At 38.2% G+C, this 22,084-nt stretch overlaps 1 protein-coding gene across 15 annotated transcripts in view; it reads right to left on the bottom strand.

The window, feature by feature from the left end:
* The window catches only part of ZNF385B (zinc finger protein 385B), a 168,031-nt gene that overhangs the window by 54,317 nt on the left and 91,630 nt on the right, over positions 1 to 22,084 (bottom strand). For 13 of the 15 annotated variants that reach the window (XM_065670208.1, XM_065670209.1, XM_065670207.1 and 10 more), the window contains one exon: positions 2,490 to 2,620. The exons of 1 other annotated variant lie outside the window; for it this stretch is intronic. In XM_065670208.1, the coding sequence (XP_065526280.1) occupies positions 2,490 to 2,620 (131 nt within the window). Of the gene's footprint in view, positions 1 to 2,489; positions 2,621 to 5,589; positions 5,634 to 22,084 lie in introns of those variants that run through there. One more of the 15 variants, XM_065670220.1, reaches the window with a different exon arrangement.

Here is a 22,084-nt window from a genome sequence, read left to right as displayed (position 1 = left end):
TACCTTTCGTGAACACATGCAAGCATGAACAGTGGCCCTGGCATGTGCTGCAGGGTCCCTTCAGTACTGCCTAAGGCAATGAGATTAAGTGCTGCACCTCAGAGATTTTATTGTCTACCATCCTTGACAAGTCCTCTAGTGAGTAAAGTGCATAGATTCCCTGATTGATCCATAAGACAAATGATAGCTTTTTTAGTAGGAAGGGAAAAAAAGCTCTTCTAATATTCTGTTCCTGCGCAAGATGAAAAATTATGGCACTTTCGATGGCGCACACATTATGGGTCAACTGGATTTAGCTTCTACTCACACAAAGTTATCTTCTGGAAAAAGGCTTTTTACAAACTTCTACATAGTGCCCTTATGACTTTACAGTGAAAAAGTGAAAAAACCAATGTGTATACAAACACAGAAATCTACATTCTCAAAGGTTGTGCTAAGTTATAAAATTAAGAAAGAAAGTGCATGACAGCTGGTGTTCACTGTGCCTGTCAGTAGATAACCATGAATGATTTAGTTTTTCAATGAGCTTTAAAGTCCATTGTAAAAGACTGCTACTGAAAATCAATACCTGCAAGATAAATGGCAAAGTCAGTGAATTAGAAATAGAGTAGTACTGAACCGCTGTTCTTCAAAATAGACAGTTTAAACAGGCGGCATCTATGGTGCATAGCAGCATGATATTTTATAATTATCAAGAATTCCAAGGGAGGAAATAGACACCGAGTTGACAGTATTTGCTGATTACCCCAGGCCTCTTTTTTTTAATAAAACCTACAGAAGTTTGGAGAGGAATGACAGGTATGAAGGATAAACACACCCTGGGAATTAGGCAAACTGCAGTGTAACTCTGATAAATGTAAGCTAGTGTATATAGGCAAAACCAGTCTACATATCCAAATCAAACTGTCTCTAGAGGCTACTGCAAACTCAGAAATTCAATAATACCACCCGTAAGAAAATAAAATCGGTTGACTCTACAACTACAGCATCCCTAAAGAAAAGGTTCTCTGAGTTTTCATATGTGTGAAAAAGCTCACCTTTAAACCAGTGCAACTACAAGCAGAAATACTGGTAAAAAAATCCTCAAGCGCATTAGAAAAGGGATGAAAATGAGTATGAATTGCATCACGCCTAGAAAATGAGAATGACACACTGCTTTCTTAAAACTGTACTGAGTTTTGGTTCTGCAATTTAAAAATACCTCTTTTTTCTTCTTTGTACACATGCACATACCCCCCAGATCGACATAGGTACACATCTTCCTCACAAATCCACAATTTTCACATATACGCTCTCCAATCAATTAGTAATATTTGCTACTTTTTGTAACGTGTTGGGCTGCTGACACTTGAAAGAAGCTGGCTGACACGTTACCTCGGAACCATCCCACAGCACCATGTGCTGTACCACAAGGCTTTTCAGCAAGATCTATTTGCAAGTCATGAAGACAAAAATTCTCTTGCTGTTTTAACTTCAGACAGAAGGTGAGTTTGCCAAAGGAAACACTTGGCAGCGGTTCAGCCGATCACTGTCTGGCAGTGATGGCACTGCTTCCCTCTCCCTCCCCCTGCAATGACAGTGATATACACGATGCTGTACAGTTCAGGCAACAGTCACGTACAGATCATACTTGCTGACTTGGCAGAAATGACCCAGAGCAGTTTCCTTCCTGTTGCTATTAACTTAATATTTGCTGGCTTGTTCCATGCTGAATTACCTCCACACATGAAACCCGAGTGGCAACATGAATAGTGTTTGTTTTGGTGTACTCAATATATTTAGAATAATAATAAATTAAACAAATGATAAAGCGTGATAGCAAAAAAGTATTTTGATAACATTCAGAACCATTTTATGACCTGTTAAACCAATAACTACAGAAGAGAACATTTTTGTTATTGCTACTGTGATAACCACAGAGAACTACAGAAGCATTAAGCATAATTATGGCTTCTTTTTTTTTTTTATTCCAAAAAACCCAAGGTGCTTTACCATAAACTAGAAGCAGCAGGCTCACATTTTCACATTGGCTGACTGTGCCATTTTTACTTTATTATTATAACATGGAATTAACAAGATCCTCCAGGTGCTTTACTGGCTGTAATAGACTTAACTTCATTCATGTCAGTGGAGAATCTAGGTCTTACCTGCCATACTTGTTCTTCCATTAGATTTTGCTTTTTCCTTTTTTTACAGCACAGAAAATGCACATGCCCAGGCAAACGCTCAAAATTATTCTATCACTCATCAAATTTCTGCCAGAATTCGTTTTTTCAGTATGCAAACAGCACCTCAACAGAACAAGTTAAAAATGGACTGGCCCCCTCTGAGCCTGTCGCATGAGGGAAAAGCAACCACAATAGCACAGCTAAAAAGGTTCTCTAGAAGTGTGTCAGCAATGTACTATCCTAAGGCAGCTCCAATACTGGATATTAAAATCAGCTTGGAAAGCATAAACTGAAACTAAATGTGGAAACACCTTTACTTACTGTGTTAAAATTTGGGAAGAATCCAACAGCAGAGCTGCTGTCCACAGGGAAGGACATAAAGGGTTTGATATCCAGGGAAGGCTGCATCATCAAGGTAGGTGTACGCACAAGGGTAGGAAGTGTAGTAGTGCCTGCCAAGAGCAAACAAAACCAGGAATTCATAGTATTCTTCTTTCTACATCACACACAGCATAGCTGACACAACCACCAAGAAAAAAAAAAATACAGGGATGTAATAAAGCGGGTCTGTAGGAGACACTGTCGTTAAAAGAAACCTATTTCCACACACTACAGATGAGGCTGAGCGCTTCCCTATGGCCATGGATACTCAGATGCTGAAGAAGAGACATACGGTATATAAATTACACTGGCAGGTAGAATAAATCCGCTGTAAAGCTGAAAAAATCTGCTGTGCCAAAAGGCCAGGCTGGGCGCCCATGGAAGTCAGATGCTTTTGCAATTCACGGTTGCCTATTAGATCAGCTAGCACAGACAATATATGCAAGCTGAAATCCAGAGGTTTGTTTCCAAGTGGTGATCTGTTATTTTTTCCTCTTCTGACAGTAACTATCAGATGCTGCAAAAACACCATTTTACCTAACTTTTTTAAAAATGCCTTCTGTTTTACAGTGCTAGGCAAATATTAGAAAACAGCCAACATCAGGTAGCACAAATGAACATAACTCTTTATGTACAATGCAAACTAGTATTTACTTAATTGGACTCCAGATTTTTCTCTCCAAATAAGAGAGCATCCCAGAAATCTACATGCTGAAATTCTTTCTGTATACACTTGAGAATCATTCCCCAGCAAGACCCCAAAGAAATGGGAAGGTGCAGATGTCCAAATATTCATTTTTAACTAATTATCTGCCTTCAGTTTCTCCTTCCTGGGTTGAATAATTAATTCAGCACTGACTAGAGATGGCACTGGAACACAAGTGTCCCACACCTCTGAGGGTGAGTCACTCTCTGCCTCTCCTACCTCTGCCAGAATTTCTCCATAATTACCTCCTCCTCCCACTCACTGGTGGCCAACACATCAGCTAGGAGCATAACAGTCCTTTTAGGAGTTTCTCTGGTCTTAAGCAGAACTGACACAATACCTCAGCATTTTCTTATAGAAGTCATCTGAGCCAGGAAGGTAAAATGAAAAAAGCCGGGGGGGAGGGGGGAAGTAGGAAGGGAGCTGTGGGAAAAAGAGTAAACAAGCCATTTTTCCTCTCTTCTCCCATAAAATAAAATCATTTGCATCTACTTGCAAGATGCCTGGCAATCCATATGGGCTGCCTGAGTACCAGCCTTCCATTAAGGTATCTCCCTTTCTCCCTGTTAAGGACATGTAAAACTGAAGGCAGAGTAGATATTTTCCTCCTTTCTGTCTCAACATCCTGCTTCCATGGACACAATAAACCCCGTCTTACAGTATCCAAGAGGAAAGCTGAGTTCAGAAGCCAGATGGGGCTGCATGGATTTTTTGGATGACCAAACACTTATAACTAGCCCTGAGCTCAAATTTTGTAGATGCTGGAGAGACAGTCATTTTGATCACAGCTGTAGCACAGTAAACATTATATTATGGTCTAGCAGATGAATAAGCAGGCTATAATCAATACTCTGTTTTTTCTATAGGAAAAGTGTGATGATTGCACAAAGATGGGTCATTGACAACTATGGAAAGGGAACTATAATACCACCTGAACTGAGCTGCACAAAGGAAAAATACGCTGAAACACTTTCCCAGAATATTTTCTACCTTCTCCTAGCCCAATAATTTCATAAATATAAGGTTTGTTTCTGCATAAGCCCAAGAAAGTCATTGACAGTTGTGCTTAATTAACTATAAGTCAAAGCTTATTCAAGTGGAGTCACAAACATCAAAAAGCTAAAAGCTAATATTCCTATAGTTTCTTCTTCATATCCATAATGAAAAAAACACAACAATCGGAAAGCAGTGTGTCAGAGGATTCTGAAGAAAATATCTTCAGCTGCAAAAGTGATGATTATTTCTACTAGCTGGTTTAGAAACAATAGATTTACAAAATTTGGATTTCAGAGTTGCATTCAAACAGCAGCTCTGCTGCATTCAATTAACTAAACCCTATAAAGTGCCATCAATTTCACTTCTACAAGTTTCTCTTTGAAGTTCATAAGCAATTAAAGATCCAAGAAGTTAAAAAGACCTGTCCTCTCTTTATATATACATAGCTCAGTGAAGCCGTGTTACATATTTTAACTAAATTTTACAGAAAAAATATAGTAGAGTTAAAATGTGACTGACATTTAGAATCAGACTTAAGATAGGTTTCTGATGCTGTCTTTAACCAAGGTATAGAGAGCATTTGGCATAAAAGCTTTAAAAATTAGAAAACAATTAGCATTCTCCTGCAAACAATGCAATCTTCTTTGTACTCCTAGGCTGAGTACAGATCATTTCACATGACAAAGTCTTTGAAATCTGCCTGCAGTTTTGCAGCTTATGGTGTTTCTGCTGTCAGAGTAATATATGACCAATAGCCTAGGATACATTCAGAATCTGTGTAAAACAGAAAGCATACACACCTACCTCCTGCTGATTAATGGAGGCATTAATAACAGAAATTTGTTCACTTCTGTTCGCCAGTTTACTACTTCAGCTACTGCAAATTGAATACCAGTGACCCTGTTTGACTGAAGTCTGATTTGCAGATCCACCTTTCAAAGCGTTTGGAAGAAAGATCAGATAAAGATGACTTGACTTAAACTACATCTCAAAGCAGTTCAGGACAAATTATCAAATTAAACAGAACAGGGCACAGTTTTACACTGGCATTGCTCCCAAATGTCAAATAGATTCTCACCACCACTCCACCAAATCTGTATGCAGACCTGAGCTAAGCAGGAATGCTGGCACAAGAAAGATGTAGCTGACAAGCTTCATTATCTTCATAAATTTAACAGATGTTTACCATTTCATTAGCATTTAAATTATAAAGACAACTTACCATGTCAAACACAGAGTGTTTAAAACTACTTGTAAATCTTTGGCACAAATATAACTGATCTTTCTCGTAAATTCATTTGTTCACTTCAGCTTTATAATTTTTAAACAGTGTTTTACCTTTGAAATTTGAATTTTGACTCCCACAGCAGAAGTTACCTATGTACTGGAGATGCAAGCAGCGGACAAACTTTGCCAAAGGGCACCGATCCTCGATGGTCCCTTTTATGCTTGTCTAAGAGGAGGAAAATAGGTTTTATTCTGAACAGATGATCCAAAATGTCTCTTTTTATTAAAAGGTTCTCTTCCTCCTATACATATTTATCCAAAAAACAAGTCTCCACATAAATGTTAGCCACATAAATGTTGCTTCATGCACACTGCAATGCAGTGGGTCACTTTTGTTGTTGCAAAAGTTATGGAAGGTGGTCATCTTTACCCAAATTTGAGCTGTCTCTAGCAAAAAAGGCACATAACTAGTAGATTAAGCAGCAAAAGTGGTACTTTGGGAGCAAACAAAAAGTCTTGTATTGTTCACTCCCACAGTAACACAAGTCCCAGGGGCCAGTGAGACATGCTTTACCCAGGCACAAGAAAGGGGCTGGATGACATGGAGGCTCAAGAAGTATCTACCAACAACCCTTTACAGCTCCATTGCAGCTTCAAGAAAAACTGTGGAAGCTGAGACTAGCAAGATTTCAGTTTAGGCAGAGTCAATCATGGTTAGTTTCGGCCACAGCTAACAGTCACTACTCATCTTTTTCACGTAAGAGTGATGTCAAGTTCATTCAAATCTAAACATACAATTTCTCCCTTTTTACCTCCTAAAAGCTATTTGTGAAGGTATTACTTCTATGATTTTCTCCCTGCTTTTCTTTATCACTGACAAATAAAAAAGGATGCAATGTCTGCACGTTAATACTTCTGATCTGAGTCAATATTAGACGACTGCATGAAAAACCCAACTCCATCACAAAGCTTACTCATTTAAAATCTTGTAAACAATTTCAGCATACTTAAAGAAATTAATTACCTTCCAGACTTGAAAGCATACTTTCAAAGTCTTCATTAAAGGCATCCATAGAGAAATCTTACACTATACTCAACACATTCCCCTTTTCCTATTACCTAAAGATATTACTACAATATTTTAATCCGCCAATCCAAGGGAGCAGTCCATGCTCAGACCAAGAGCAGTGGAAGAGTAACTGAAGTACTATCAAGTCTGAATAAAAGTACCTGGTTGACAAATTTCTGTGAATTGCACAATCTACATCCACCTCAGACTGCGCATGGTTGCCTTTGTTTTAACTTCTGTCATGGACAGTATTTGGGAAAACTTCAAAGGGAAGTTCAAGTTGTTCACACCACTATTTAACTGTATTACACTGAGAGTTTTCAGTTCATGGACAGGCTGTGCTGGCTTCTTCATCCCTGAATTGTCTGATCATTTTCAGCTATCTATAAGGAACTTTTCTTTCTACACCAATGTTGACTAGTCCCACCCGGCCAGGGAACCGTAGCAATGTAACTGATGGGATGGGTTAGTTCTGGGCTTTTTCCTTCCTTGACCTTTTTAATACCGCATTTTTCAGACACTGTGTGAACCAACAGTATCCCTTCAAGGGTGGATGACAAGTTGGTCCTTTCCTTTTGCCCACGTTTGCTGAATTCATTAAGGAGTGCAACCACAATATGCATCACCACCCTGCCTTCAGACCTCACAACCTATTTCCATTTACAGCATTTTCCTTCAGAGCTCCAGAAGAGGGAAGCCAGGCAGGATGACCCAATAATTTCAGTACAGTTTATTAATTTGTCAGTGGAAGTCCTGAACACTGTCAGAAATGTTTATTTCAGCATACGACTCAAAAAACAGGTTTATAAACAAGTTAGAACCAAAGGCAGTACCTAGGCTTTCATACTGAATAAAAAAAACCAAATTAAATCTTTTTAGCATTATTGACTATGCTTGTAAAAAAATAAAAAAAAACCAAACAAACCCCCACCACCACAAAAAAAAAGCAACAACTTGTGTAAGACTCCTAAACTTGCTTATATGCAGGTTTATGGGAAGGTGAGCACAACGAAATTAGATTTTTATAAACACCACCACCTAACTACAGAAATGCATGGCATAAAAATATTAATAGATTTCTTCCCTTACATCTGATGTCCCCATTGCATCATGCCCCAGATCTATTGGCTTTCACTACAATTCTTTTTCTAACCGTAAATGATAGGTAAAAATCAATCACTTCCAGGTCACTGCATTTTGTAGTTCAGGTATTTCTATGACATTACTCCTAAGATCTTTCCCGATACTTAATATAAATATCAGTCTTTTTTCCTTCTCCGTAGAATCAGTTTAGAGTATTCAGAAATTTTCTAATTTTGTTTTTTAAGTTACAGATATACATGGGTATTACGGAATGTCATGCGTTTCTGTTTACATCTAGAATAAACTGCTAAAACCAAGTTCAGCATAAGTAAAATAATTTTCTGAACAGCAGGTGTTGATATTGAAATAGTTAAGGAAAAAGTAATTCTAGAAGTATTCCATTAATAATACTCATGGAAGTGAATGCTAGGACATTCTTCCCTCTTAAATAAAAGGCAAGTGATGAAATACAGCATTTTAATAGGGTTTCTTTTGTTTATTTTTTTCCAGGATTCACTAAGCAGAACAAACATTACTTGCTTATAATATGGTACTATGATACATGAGATTTATGACACCCATAGGGATTCCAGTCTGTCAAAAGTAAAGTAGTCAAGAAGAGATCAGACCATTACTCCAACAGATTTTCCCAAACAGCAAATTAACATGATCCTAGGAGATAACCCACTATCCAGGCAATTCATTTTTTAAAATAAGTTGAAGCAGAAGCCCAGCATATATGAGACATGGCACAGTGTCCAGCTGACAATGGGAAAATTGCTAATAACTTCTCTGCCCCCAGGGCACCATACTAACTCATTAATGAACGAGGATGCAGCTCCTTTGGGAGTTAATATGATTACCATCAGAGCTATTGATACATGTGCATCTTTTAAAACTTGGACAGTGCAGTGAATTCATACCTCTTAAACATTATTCAGATAGCAATGGGGCAGTCAGACCTTCCACTGACTAACATTTAAAATGCACAAACCAAACATGCCCATCATCGTTTGGCAAATAAAAATGGGTAAATCCTCAAAAGATGTCTCTTTCTTCAGAAGCCACAAGGAAAGGCAGCAAGAACTGATGTAGAGCTTATGGTTACTCAACAGCACTAAACAAGAACCACTCTGCACAACACATAGGACAAGGGCTACGAAAGCACTGGTCCAAGTCTACCCTTCCATAGCAATATATGGATACAAAATGACAAGCCAAATATCCCGGACTCCATTCTATTTTTTCAATAGATATTTCAGCAAACCCAGAGGCATTTGATGCAAATTCACTGCAATGTACAAATTATCTCTACATTGTACAGTTTAAGATCTTCATGCTCAAGAATGACTTATCTAAAAAAAGTTATATTATGAAGTTAGTATTTCCATTATTATCCATCTAGAAATAAATGCTCTATGAAGGTGTGCTGACAGAATTACATATTCTTCTTTTGTATAAAATCAGATACCGTGAAATGAGGTATTTCTACATTTCAAATACACGCAGGATTCCACCAACTAGGTCAATACAAAAAATTAATTGAAATGTGGTGCTGCTGAAATGAATGGAAGCTTTGGCATTTAATCAATCCATAAAGTCAACCATCACTTACTTACCTAATGTTAATAATTATATATAGCTAATTTACAATCAGAAGTATAGCTATATATTGCAAGTATTTCACATAAGAATTCTAAAAATAAAAACATAAACCCGCTTGTACTTACAAGTACTGAAATCTTTACTGTATCAGACCCTTCCTTATTGAAATATTAGGGGCTGACTTGGAATTACTTTAACTTCCATGATTCATTAATATTCCTCTACCTATATAATTCTTTTCCATCTCCAAAGTCTTATGATTGAAGATGTTCATTTCCAAAAATATAGACTGTAGATCATAAATACTAGACATATACTTGATATGAAGACACTAATGGAAAAACTGATACTGAAAAACTCTATTATAATAATATTAATATTCAAAAGAGCTGTGTCAATATTTATTTCCTTATCTCTACATTTAGTATATCAAAATCGTGGAAAGCAAATAATGATGTCTACCTGGCTGGGGGGGGGGGGGAAGGGGGAGGATAGAGGCACAGCAATAGGAAACTGGAATTTCAGTATTTTAGAGATAAATACTTCAAAACATCAATAAAAAATAAATATCTTTTTCTCCTTGCAGCTGTACTGTATTTCTAACAGCTTGCAATAACAACAGGAATCCCCATAGGTTTTGTATACAAGATACCAGAACAGATGGAGAGGAAGAAGAAGTCCAACAGTTAGAAGTGGAACAGATTATCTTGCACTTTCCTTAAATAACTGTGTTACAATTGTCTGACCATAACATGTGGAAGAGCCCTGTCCTACCCTGGATTTGCAGAACATGCAACTCACACTCGTGTCCTCTTTCTCCTTTAGCTGTGTTCTTGCGGCTGAGAAAGGACTTGCACACCTGCACAACATACAGCTCAAATGTTACCGCGGTTGTGCCACGCTGTTCCACACATTTTTTTTCAGTATTTATATTCCCAAGTCAAGTGTACTCCAGGAGTACTCTATGAGTATGGAAGCGCGTTTGTTAGCACTGGCTCCTTGTCAAGTCTAAGCAATTAAATGAATTATGGAACATCCTTCACTATATTTAGAAGAAACACACTGGCTGCAGTACAACTGCAATTTGCTATTATCTATAGGTAGTATGGAAATATTTGGCATTAGCTTCTTAAAAGAGCTAATTCTCTAGACTTCTAAAGCAACCATGACAATTTGATTGGAAAGCAGAGTGGCACATTATAGCTCAACACCATTAGGTGCAGTAAGTTGGATTTTACTCTAATCAAATAATGACAACTATTAATAAATGCAACAGTCCTGCCTGCATTAAAGTCAGCTGGAGCTCTGCAGTCTATCCCAGTTTCTTTTTATCAGAAACTCCTGGCTTGCTCAAGCCTCTCCCTCTGGTATCCACAGCCTGAGTGCCCTCTCTTGTTCTTATGTGCTGCTTTGGAGTTGGTTTTGCTGTGAAGTTTTACAATTATGACAGAAAAAACAGCTGTCTCTTTCACTCTCTGTTCTCTTGCCACCTGCAGTAAAATTGAGATCTTTCTGAAATCTTAGGATCTTTACTCTTGATGTATTTAAACTAGGCTCCCCTTGCTTTTTCCACTCTCCCGACACAAATGCGCAGTGAGAGTGTTTGTTCGCTCTTATGCTGTCACTTTTAACTAAAACCACACCACCACCACATGCCTAATGAATTCATAATCATCTTGTCTAGAGCATTATTTAACTTCCATGCCATTCCCCGTGTCTTCCTCAGTGCACATTCTTAGGTGCTGGGCACCAAGCCTATGAGTGTTCCACGATGAAGCACTGTACACCCCTCTCTCTCAGTTCAGGATTCTGATTTAACACAATGTTTCATTAGAAACAGAAGTTTCTGTAATAAAGTAACAATCAAAAAAAAAAAAAAGGACCAATTTACATTACCTTAAAAGTTCAGAATGTGGGGGATGGGAGGATGCGACTTGGTTGCTGTTAGCTTTTAGAGAGCCTGATATAGAATCATAGAATCATAGAATAGTTAGGGTTGGAAAAGACCTCAAGATCATCTAGTTCCAACCCCCCTGCCATGGGCAGGGACACCTCACACTAAACCATCCCACACAAGGCTTCATCCAACCTGGCCTTGAACACCGCCAGGGATGGAGCACTCACATCCTCCCTGGGCAACCCATTCCAGTGCCTCACCACTCTAACAGGAAAGAATTTCCTCCTTATATCCAATTTAAACTTCCCCTGTTTAAGTTTTAACCCATTACCCCTTGTCCTGTCACTACAGTCCCTGACGAAGAGTCCCTCCCCAGCATCCCTATAGGCCCCCTTCAGGTACTGGAAGGCTGCTATGAGGTCTCCACGCAGCCTTCTCTTCTCCAGGCTGAACAGCCCCAACTTTCTCAGCCTGTCTTCATACAGGAGGTGCTCCAGTCCCCTGATTACCCTCGTGGCCCTCCTCTGGACTTGTTATCACTTCACCTCTCATATAACCTGATGTTTCTCAAAACCCAACTCTTCTGGATTCTGTCACCATTGAGCTCATCATCTAACTCACAATGAGCTTCTGCATGGACTTTCTTTCAGGATGTACTAAGTTGCCATCCAGTAAAACAAACAAGTTTATCACTGGCAATGCTGCTGGATGATCGTTTTGTTATTAGTTGGACAAACCCGCTATGCCTCAGCATTTAAGGTGATTTATGTCTGCAGTTAGCTTCTTGGTCCTTATCCCACTTCAGTACTCCAACATACCAGCTCAGCAAGGCTGTGCACAAAGGGTAATAACAGCGGTCTAGGCCTATGTGCATCCTCACATATCCATCTAACCACTTAACCACATTAGACAATTTCCAACTGTCTTAAAACTCATCATAGCTTAGACAATTTCATGCCTCATTTGCTTTTCTTACACAATCACTTCTACAAAATACAGTTACCCAAACTGCTTCTTATTTTCTTTTTGCAAGTTCTTCTATTGGTATTGCTCTCTAAATATCCCTCAGATAAAAGCCACAACAGCTAATGTAGGTTGTTGAAAATGATCTATAGAAACTATCTACAATGGAAACCATGACCTCTACTGAATGAAATCTAGTTTTCCCTCCAATGATTTTTTTTTTTTTTTTAGAAATTTCAAAAGAAGTTTGAACATCCAGTCCACCCTCTTTCTATTCAAAAGGTCACAATTTCAGTCACAACCTTCCCCTTAGTTGCTATCACTTCCACATATAGGTATGTGCTTTTAGAAGCACTATCTTTTTGTTTAAGAAACAATGACACAGGGAAGAAAGGCAGATTTAAAAACCTTCGTAACATTCTCCAGGTAGCCTACATTCCACACTGAATTCAGCTGTTCTGCCACAGCATAGGGCACACAGCATACAAGCACCTGTCCAAAAGAGGTTAAATGTGTAAAGGTAGTGGGTTAATTTACTACACATGCAGTTTAAGTCCAAGTGATATAATCCTTTTTCTAAGACTAGTTTACTGAAAAAAATCCTAGATGGGTTAGCAGTTTAAGAACAAAAAAGGACTACTTTGTAATTCCCTAGTTAATAGTACAGAAGAAAAAAGCTCCTCCTTTGCAAACGCCTCTTCATTCTTCCTGGTACTCTACCTGCTGACCCTAACTAAAGCAGTAATAATGTCTTCATAGGATTTCCTGGAGGATTTCAACTTTCTCCTAATCATACTACATCTCCTCCTTTTCAGAGCCCACACTCATAGAAGTCACAGCAAGGAATAAGTCAGAGCTCCATTTTTCAAACTCTACCAGTTCCCAGTGCACCCTGTGGTACTGTACCTGAAAACACAAAAATCCCAGAGACCCTGACCCACTCAAAGTAGAAGCCAGACTCAGCACTTCTCTCACCTGCAAACACAACTAAAGGTACTTCAACTGGGCTATGAAAAGAGGACAAGAGCTGCATTTCCAACCAAAGATCTTTAGGCCACTTACAAAAGGAAGAGAGATACTGCAAGTTCACCAATGCCTTACAATACTCAGAAGCTGCACTCTGTCATGAACCATTTTAGCAAAGCAAAAACGTAATTAAACACAGACTATATAGTCCCATAAAGGCTTCTCACTATTAATCAGTGCCACGATGCTTACCTCAGTGCCTAAGGTACAATTCACCTCCTCTGCAGCATTTAAACATACACACAGCATACTACTCAGAGATAATCCCTTGATTTTGACATTGCATTTTTGTGATGTTGGGTGCCACGAGACAGTGGGCAACCAGCAAGCAACAAATCTGGGCTGTTGTAATTGTGTGCTTAACTTTAATTACCCTTGAGGATAGTGTTTGCAACTTGACTCCAGAGGGAAGGCAACCTACTATTGACATCACCAGATCAAATATAACCTAAAAGATTGATAAACTGTACTTCAGTGGCATTTTCCCTGGTATTAGAGTGGTTACTAGCTAGCTGGCTGCTGCAGACCTGCACTTTAAATAAACTCCTGGAAAAAAAAAAAAAAAAAAAAGAGGGGAAGAGGGGGGAAACAAACTAATGGTGCCTGCTTGAATTTTTTGAAAAGTTCATAAAAGGGCACCCCAGAGCACAGGGCTAAAACCAGTGTGGAGTCATGATATTCATAAGATCAAAGGCCACAAATCCTGGCTCTGCTGAATTAAGGTGCATTGCTTTTCTTATTCTCAAGGTGAGGACTGAAGAATAAATACAAATTTGGGAATTTATAAAACTAGAACACATACTATCTACCTTCCCTGTATTACACAGGGAGGAATGAAGGCAATAGATTTCAAATTAACAGATCTGCTAGCACAGATCACTGCACTTGTGATCTTACTGGACATTAATTAAACACTGGTATCTGATTAGAAACCCTGTTCTGGTTTTGGGTGCAGCAGTGCACCAGCCCTGCAAAGGCTGGAGCATAAAGTCTTTCGATGCTGTTATGTTTAAAAAGACTGAATGACATGAACTTGGGTAACCCTACCCTCAGCTACATTCAGAAAGAGAGCCCCCCCCAAAAGCTGTATATAACAGAATGTTTCCATTAAGTTAAACTGAGACTGGACCAAAGAAGAAATTTTTTTAACAAAACATTCAAACTGACTTTTAACAGGACTTCAGCTAGTATAAGCCTTTCAAAAAAAGTCATGTCTAATTCCCCAAAGACTAATTAATATCACTTCATTATGATTTATTTAATCAATTAAATCCAATTCATCAAACAGTGTACTGAAAACCAACTTGAGGGTCAACAGAAAAGAAAGCACAAAAGCATTTTTATGAAACATGTCATGCAGCCTGCATCTACTTTACACGACCTCACGGGGAACAGGCTGGGCTGCCCTACCGCCCCTCGGTTCCCAACACGCCCCTTGTGCCAGTGCAGGGAGTCAGTTGGAAACAAAGTGGCAGCAAACCAACAAAAGACATGTTTGCTTTCAACCATTCCAGTGAGTGGGTCGAGCTGAACTCACCGTAGTGAAATGGAGACTACTGAAATGGGGGTGGCTGAAAACAGAAAGTGTGAGGACCAGTGCTCCTTATTCTCATCCAGACTTGCCTGAACTAGTCATCTTTCTTGTGGAGTAGCAGACAAATTTCATGCCTGTCACACTATACTTCTGGTTACATTTCTCAGGATGGTTTCTGTCTTGGTTGATAACATGGCCGTATTAACTGGCATTCAGCTTGTGATATACAGCAATTCTTTCCTGCGTTCACAAAATACTGATTCCTCCTTATGTGTTGCACTGGTTATTACACAGCTCCTGTTTTCCTTTGTATATTTCGGCATAATTCATTTGTCCTTTTCTTCAAAGGGATGATAATCTAATAGCTCTCAAACTCAGTTTGCTCGCTCTTCTCTTTTAAAAATACTGTGACCCCATCACCTCTCCTATTGCTCTGGGACTTCTCTTCAGAAGTGGTAACAGCTCTGCTATTTCCATCGATGCAAGTATCACATTTGTCAGGACAGGGTTTTGAAGATTCTAGTTCACTGAGACACTTTGACCTATTCTTACAGGTTTTTGTTATTTATGCTAATGACTGTCACGTTAACACAACTGATCTTTCAACGAAAAATAATGCACTATGCAACCCAAAATCGTTGGCTTCCTCTACCATTCACAGAATAACAATCCACCTTTTTCTTTGGTATTCTGCAAGTATTCTAAGTGCACTTAAAGAAGTATTTCTTAGTTAGATGTTTATTTCAGTCTCATTTATTTTCTAATTTTGTACTATACATTCATGTTACTCTTTCTTCATCATCCTCAGCAATTTAAACTACTTTCAATTTCCTACCTACATAAACAGCTTTTGTGCTTCAGTCCATAAAGGGTTTATAGTTTACTTAAATTATCCCTGCCATACTTCCTGTCTTTCCTCTGCCATAGGACTGTTTACAGTTATGCTTTTATTAAGGTATTTGTAAAAGAACTTCAAAACCCTTCCAGTATGCTTGATAAAAGAAATATGCTGATAAGAAAAAAATCCAGCCAATCCTCTTTTCAAAATGACTTTGACTACTGGATATTTGGTGTACTACTATGTATAGCATTTTGCTGCATAACTTAAAAATCATGCAAGATTCCGTTATTATTTCTGTTAAGAAGCAGCTCCCTCTCACTTCTAATAAATATCCTTTGCACTAGCTTAAAAATAAGTGTAATGTTTCACCCTAATTTTAAAAGCAATAACCAATACTTAATACTTAGTATCCCAAATACTAATTTAAAGACATATCTAAGCATCATACAGGCTCCAGCCTGCTTCCTGGAACAGGCAGATATATATCCTTCACCCTTTCAGTTTCTAAATCTGTGGCTATATACTATGGTAAATAATTGAGCCTATCATTCTGAGAAGTAAGAATGAAGCAAGGAACACTTCACAATTTTTTTAGCTCTGTCTTGATTCCAGTTTTAAGAATGAGCTTCAGTTCCCAATCACTGGGCTTTAAATTCATGTTTAAACATTTTTCTTAAGTCTCACAAGAGTACCACACACATTTAACATCACTTCATACTTAGGGATTGGTAAGACAGAAATAAGAAAGGCTTTTCTGAAAGGCAATACATATTTTACAGAAAATCTATGTTTTAAAATGTGGCTTTATATCCAGAAACTTTTAAAAACTTAACAGCAAGAGATGAAACTATGTAATTCAAAGAAAGGGTATTTTGGTTTTCTGAGGTAGGAAGAATTTGTAAAAGGCACCAAAGAAGGAAAACAACGCTATTAAAAAGGCATTTGTGATGTTTCCAGTAGCTATAATGCCACCCTGCAACAGGGAGAGCAAAAACCCTGAAATCCAACCCAGATTATCAGGGAGAGAATTATTCATGTAGGATTTTGAAGTCACAGTTGAAGGCTTTTTAGAAGTGTATACTTTTAGTCACAAAATCTTAGAAAGACTATCCACAATATACTGCTTTTCCCTTTGCATATATTTGCAAAACCGAGGGAAGCAAGACTGCTTCCCTCCACTCTGCTCTCGTGAGACCTCTCTTGGAGTACTGTGTGCAGTTCTGGTGTCCTCAACATAAAAAGGACATGGAACTGCTGGAACAAGTCCAGAGGAGGGCCATGAAAATGATCAGGGGACTGGAGCACCTCCTGTATGAAGACAGGATGAGAAAGTTGGGGCTGCTCAGCCTGGAGAAGAGAAGGCTGCGTGGAGACCTCAGAGCAGCCTTCCAGGATCTGAAAGGGGCCTATAGGGATGCTGGGGAGGGACTCTTCATTAGGGACTGTAGTGACAGGACAAGGGGTAACGGGTTCAAACTTAAACAGGGGAAGTTTAGATTGGATATAAGTAGGAAGTTCTTTACTGTAAGGGTGGTGAGGCACTGGAATGGGTTGCCCAGGAAGCTGTGAATGCTCCATCCCTGGCGGTGTTCAAGGCCAGGTTGGACAGAGCCTTGGGTTACAATGTTTTAGTGTGAGGTGTCCCTGCCCATGGCAGGGGGATTGGAACTAGATGATCTTAAGGTCCTTTCCAAGCCTAACTATTCTATGATTCTATAAACTTAAGGCCTGGAGGTACAATATGTGATGCACAAAACTCCAGCAAATGTTCCAAACTTAGATCTGTTACCCTGATGCAAATCTATCATCATTCCTTTTAAGTCTGCAGAGTCACTAGGATTAGCAGCAGTACAAGTGTGAAATCTGGTTGATTAACTTCCACTGGAGGAGCTCTGTGTAGAAACAACAGCTGCCAGGTCATATGTTATAGCTAGCATTTCTCAATGCAAAGCAATAGTAAGAGGGGGTATCATGGTATTCGTTAACATATTTTTGTGTCTTCACTTCCATACTACATGAACAGAAACTGCTACATGCTCTTTGTTGACTAATAGCTCTTTAATTGCTGCACAGGGTAACCCAGTGGAGACATGAAATACATGAACACAGACTGGAAAGAGGCAAACAGCTGCAACACTACACAGAAAGCAGCATTTGTTGTAGGACCACAGCAAGCAAGTCATGTAGAATGACTTGCAGTCCAGAGTCACAGCTTACTCACTCTTCTATCTATTACAACATAATTCTGCACTACACATTGCAGCTCTCCATTCGTGTGCAAATGTCCTAAATCATAACATCTCCTTGCATAAATAGTTCCTTCTATGGCAGCATGCTAAATTTGGCAAAAGAAACTTGCAAAGAAAAAGATGAAAGACTGGTTCCTTAGTTAAAGTCATGGCTTATGAATTCCTGTGCATACACCAGTCATGGTTTCACAGTTAGGCATGCATTCCAGAATAAGTTTAAAATATGCCATATATTTCTGTAATACACACAGCCTTTCAAAGTGAAACCATACTCTATAACACACTCACTGCTGTATAATCTAAGGACTCTAACCAAACTCCCTAATTCAGGAGCTGATAAGCAGGTAGCTCTGAATTTGCATTTTTCAGTTGAAGGTCAAATCACCTACAGAAGGAGCCCACATTTTTAACACAGTCACCCACAACAGACAGCCTAAGTGTTCTCCTTCCATCTCCATGGGCAGAACTTATACTCTTGGAATTTGTGTTGTTTTTTTCAGACTTTCCAAAACCGTTCCCTGGAAGTATGTGATGTTAGAGTCTGGATGAAACTTTTTTGTAGCTATAGCATATGTTTACCAGCACAAGAGAAAATCAAGCAACTGAACTGAACTGAACATTAACTTGTTTTTATGCGCTTTCATCAGGAAGACGCATGATGGCATTAACTGCTTCTAAAGGAAAAAATCCTTAGGTATTTTAAAAAGTGTAGTCAGACTGGAGGGTAGACCAGGAAAGAGAAGAATAAGTTCAACTGCCAGCATCAGAATGTTTAGAGAGAAAAATACATGTATTCTACATCTACCCCTTAAAGATGCGGCATGTATTATGTTTTGCTGGATTTGCTTTTTGTCAGTTTTGTGACTCATCATTTCTGACAGATACACAAAAGTAATGGGTCGTGCAAAGCACACTTTAATCCTCAATGTCTTTTCTAGAAGAACAGAAATGTAGGTCACATATTTTAAATGCTTTATGGAATGCATATTTGGATAGAGTACGATGCCTGATACCTCTATTAAAAAAAGATAGGTACATCTTTAGACAACACTGGAGCCAGAATAGAAGATAGCCATAAACATTTTATTTTTCCCAGATATAACAACCCTGTTTGCAACAATGATCTACAGAAGAGTCAGCATTTGACATGGAAAAAAAAAAGTAGAGATAAGTCTCCAACACAAACTGAGAGGTAGTATAGCATGACATTTCACCTGCAGCACAGCATTTAAATCTTGGTAACCATCATGAAGGATGAGGAAAAATTAACTTAAGACAGGAATAAGAAGAAACCATAAGAGCAGCTGGATTCCAGTGAGATACGAACTAGAAAACTTCAACTAGTAAACATCTATGCCTGCAAGTACAGAGGTCTAGACAAGTACTTGTATTTCTGCATACACATATTCAAACAAAGCAGTTGAGAAAATGTTTACTTGATCTAGGACCACTGGATCTTTGTATATTGGGTTAGGTATAGATTATAGATTGATAAATCAAACCATCAGGCAGCAGTGCAGAGTTAAAATAAGACACAGACAAAAATTAAAGAAAATAACAGTATCTGGACATTATGCCTGAAAAGCTTTTTAAAGATTACCTTGGTCATGGTGTGGCAAATATGAAAAAAAGGTGTAAATAGTAAAAACGTTTGATGTGTTTCCAAGTAACATTTCAGCTGCAAGAGCAAGGGATTGACCTGCCAGAGTAGCAATTAAGATGAAGGAGGAAAAACCCTAGTTCCATCTTCTGTATAAGACCATCACATATGAAGCATAATAACCTGGCCATAACATAAGGGGACAAAGCTCAAAGTACCAATGTATCCCTTACAAAAAGCAAGGAGTTATCAGTCCCTGCCTGATAAAGCGTGTTATGTTGAAGAAGCAGGTACCTTTTAAATTGGAAAGGATTTACAAATTGAAAAGAGGCTGAGGCAAAGCAATATCAGAAGAAAGCTCTGGGAAGTCTAGAAAATACAAAAAGTTAAATATGGACACCCTAGAAGCAATACACAACAGACACAGAGGCAAGAGGAAGGACTGGGCATTTGAAAGACTTCTGAAAGGTTTGTAGAACAGAGAGAGCACTAGAAAAAAAGAGCTATGACTGAGAAAAACAGGTCTGATCACCAGGGAAAGTTTCTTGACACCAAGATTATTCTGAGTGATATTTAATGTTCACAGCAGTAGCCTTGTGAGCTGAACCAGACTGGATATAATCTCCCAAGAGAATTTGGGCATCAAAATTGCACATGCATTTGTATCAAGACTAAATAAAAGTGTTGTATGTACAAGAGAAGCAATCCCACATTGACAAGGAGAGGATTAGATGATCAGCAATGGGTGATATGATTGCAGTTGTTAAAGACAAATTGCAACAAGATATTCATAGCCAGTGTCACTCTTTTATGAAATACAAATATGGCCTTGCTTGATTTCAAGGAAGCTATGTTTTTCAGAAAGAGTTTTATCACAAATTTTGGTCAAGTGATCAGTAACTCAAAATTTAACAGAAGCAAACAAAGGCAGGAACATATGCTACAAGCTAACATCAATGATGTCCTCAGTGCCATTTATTTTATTACGTCCACTCTACAGCACTAAAAGAGGGTCCTCCATCCAAAAGCAGTATTGTCAAAAGCTTAATGTAAGATAGAAATATATAGAAATATCTTTATACTTCTTTGTGTAGAGAAATAAAAAGCTTTAGCTTAGTAAGAGACAAGAGCACTTATTTGTCCTTGAAATTCACATTTTTGTTTTCCCATGGTACTTGCATTTTTTTGCATTTGAAATGCAGAGAACAATATAAACATTAACAGAATCACTCTGATAGGAATTATGTACCTATTCCTGCAGACATGTACAGCAGAAAAACTTAAAATTTACGCTTCTGTCAATTCTAGTTGTTGACACTTGAACATTTTAGTAGTTTTCAATACAGTAGCAATTGAAAATTCTGGGAAAAGAAGGTTGCCAAGATTCCCTCTCACTCTGCAAATGGAATTTTCCACTTTATATAAATACTATTTTTGTCAAAGCAAATTGTACAGAGACACACTACCACCACACATGAAATGGAAAGTTCCACAGCTGCAGTAAAACTGGGACTTTTTGTTTATGGAATACTTTTATTTTTCATATTAAGGACAAACATGCATCACAGTCAAGAGTAGTTGTTTATCTTCGCAGATTTACAATTTTACCTTCTTAAATATAATTTGTATCTGATTTTAAATGTCAGTTTTACATAATGCATTTCTAGCAAAGTTCATGATAAAATACCCTGAGCAGGCTACTAATTGCCACATCCCTTACACCTACCTTGCTTGCGTGCAAAGCACTATGAGCTGAATCAGTGAAAAGCAAACCCAGCTTTAACTTAGGATATTAGGATCTGTGCAAGTTGCAACAAAGGAAGTCCTCTATCAAAGAACTTATACTTAATTTTTCTAGTGATGGCAACTTTCAGCCATTGTTACTACAGACATCAAAGCATCTTGATTAAAAGCTGATCACTGAATCATGAAAACTAGTGCTAGGCAACCTCAAGTCATCCAATCCACATTCATAAAATAAAACTATAATTTTATGTTAAATCTGTGGTGTCAGTCAAACTCCATATGATTTGAAAATGGCTTTACTACGAATAGAACTTAAAACAGAAGGAAAAGTAGTAAAGGTAAGTAAAGAGCTTGCAGGAGGAGAAAAACACACACACAAAAAAAGATGGCTGCTCCTGGCTCCATGGAATTTGCTGCATTTTCTGCATGTGTAGCTTAAAAAATTCACATCTTTGAAAGAGATCTTGGTGAACTGTAAAGAGATATTCACCAGAAATCACAAAAATTCCTCATACGTCTCACATTTAAAGGAAGGGTCAGCAAGTTTTCGTGGTATTTGCAGAGTAAATAGCAAGCATCAAGATTCTGTTCATAGTCTGGAATTTTAATTGCTTGAGAGAAAATATATAGGAAAAGAATTATAGTTGTTAATTATGCAGAATAGTTGATGGAGTGATAACAACTACTTAGGGATTTCAAAGTTCATCCTTCAATAGCAATTAGATATTGAGAGATCTGTTCTGTCTAACACTAATGAGAACAATGTAGACATACGGTCCATATTTCCTTGAAGGTCTGGAATTCCAATGCTCAAAGTTTTGCTTATACTGGGGAAGTTACAGTTACAAAAGTATAAATACAGATTTGGCTTGCAAAATAAATAGTAACTGGTGATAAACCTCAGCAAAGTAGAATTGTATGCAACTTTCAGTTTTCAGAAAATCTTACAGGGCTGGACTTAGGGGCAATAACAGCTTTGCATCTAGGTTGAGA

The sequence above is a fragment of the Lathamus discolor genome, chromosome 3 (genome assembly GCF_037157495.1).
Source record: "Lathamus discolor isolate bLatDis1 chromosome 3, bLatDis1.hap1, whole genome shotgun sequence".
Lineage (NCBI taxonomy): Eukaryota > Metazoa > Chordata > Aves > Psittaciformes > Psittacidae > Lathamus > Lathamus discolor.
The sequence above is the reverse complement of the archived record's forward strand: the minus strand, read 5'-3'. Positions and strand labels throughout refer to the sequence as shown.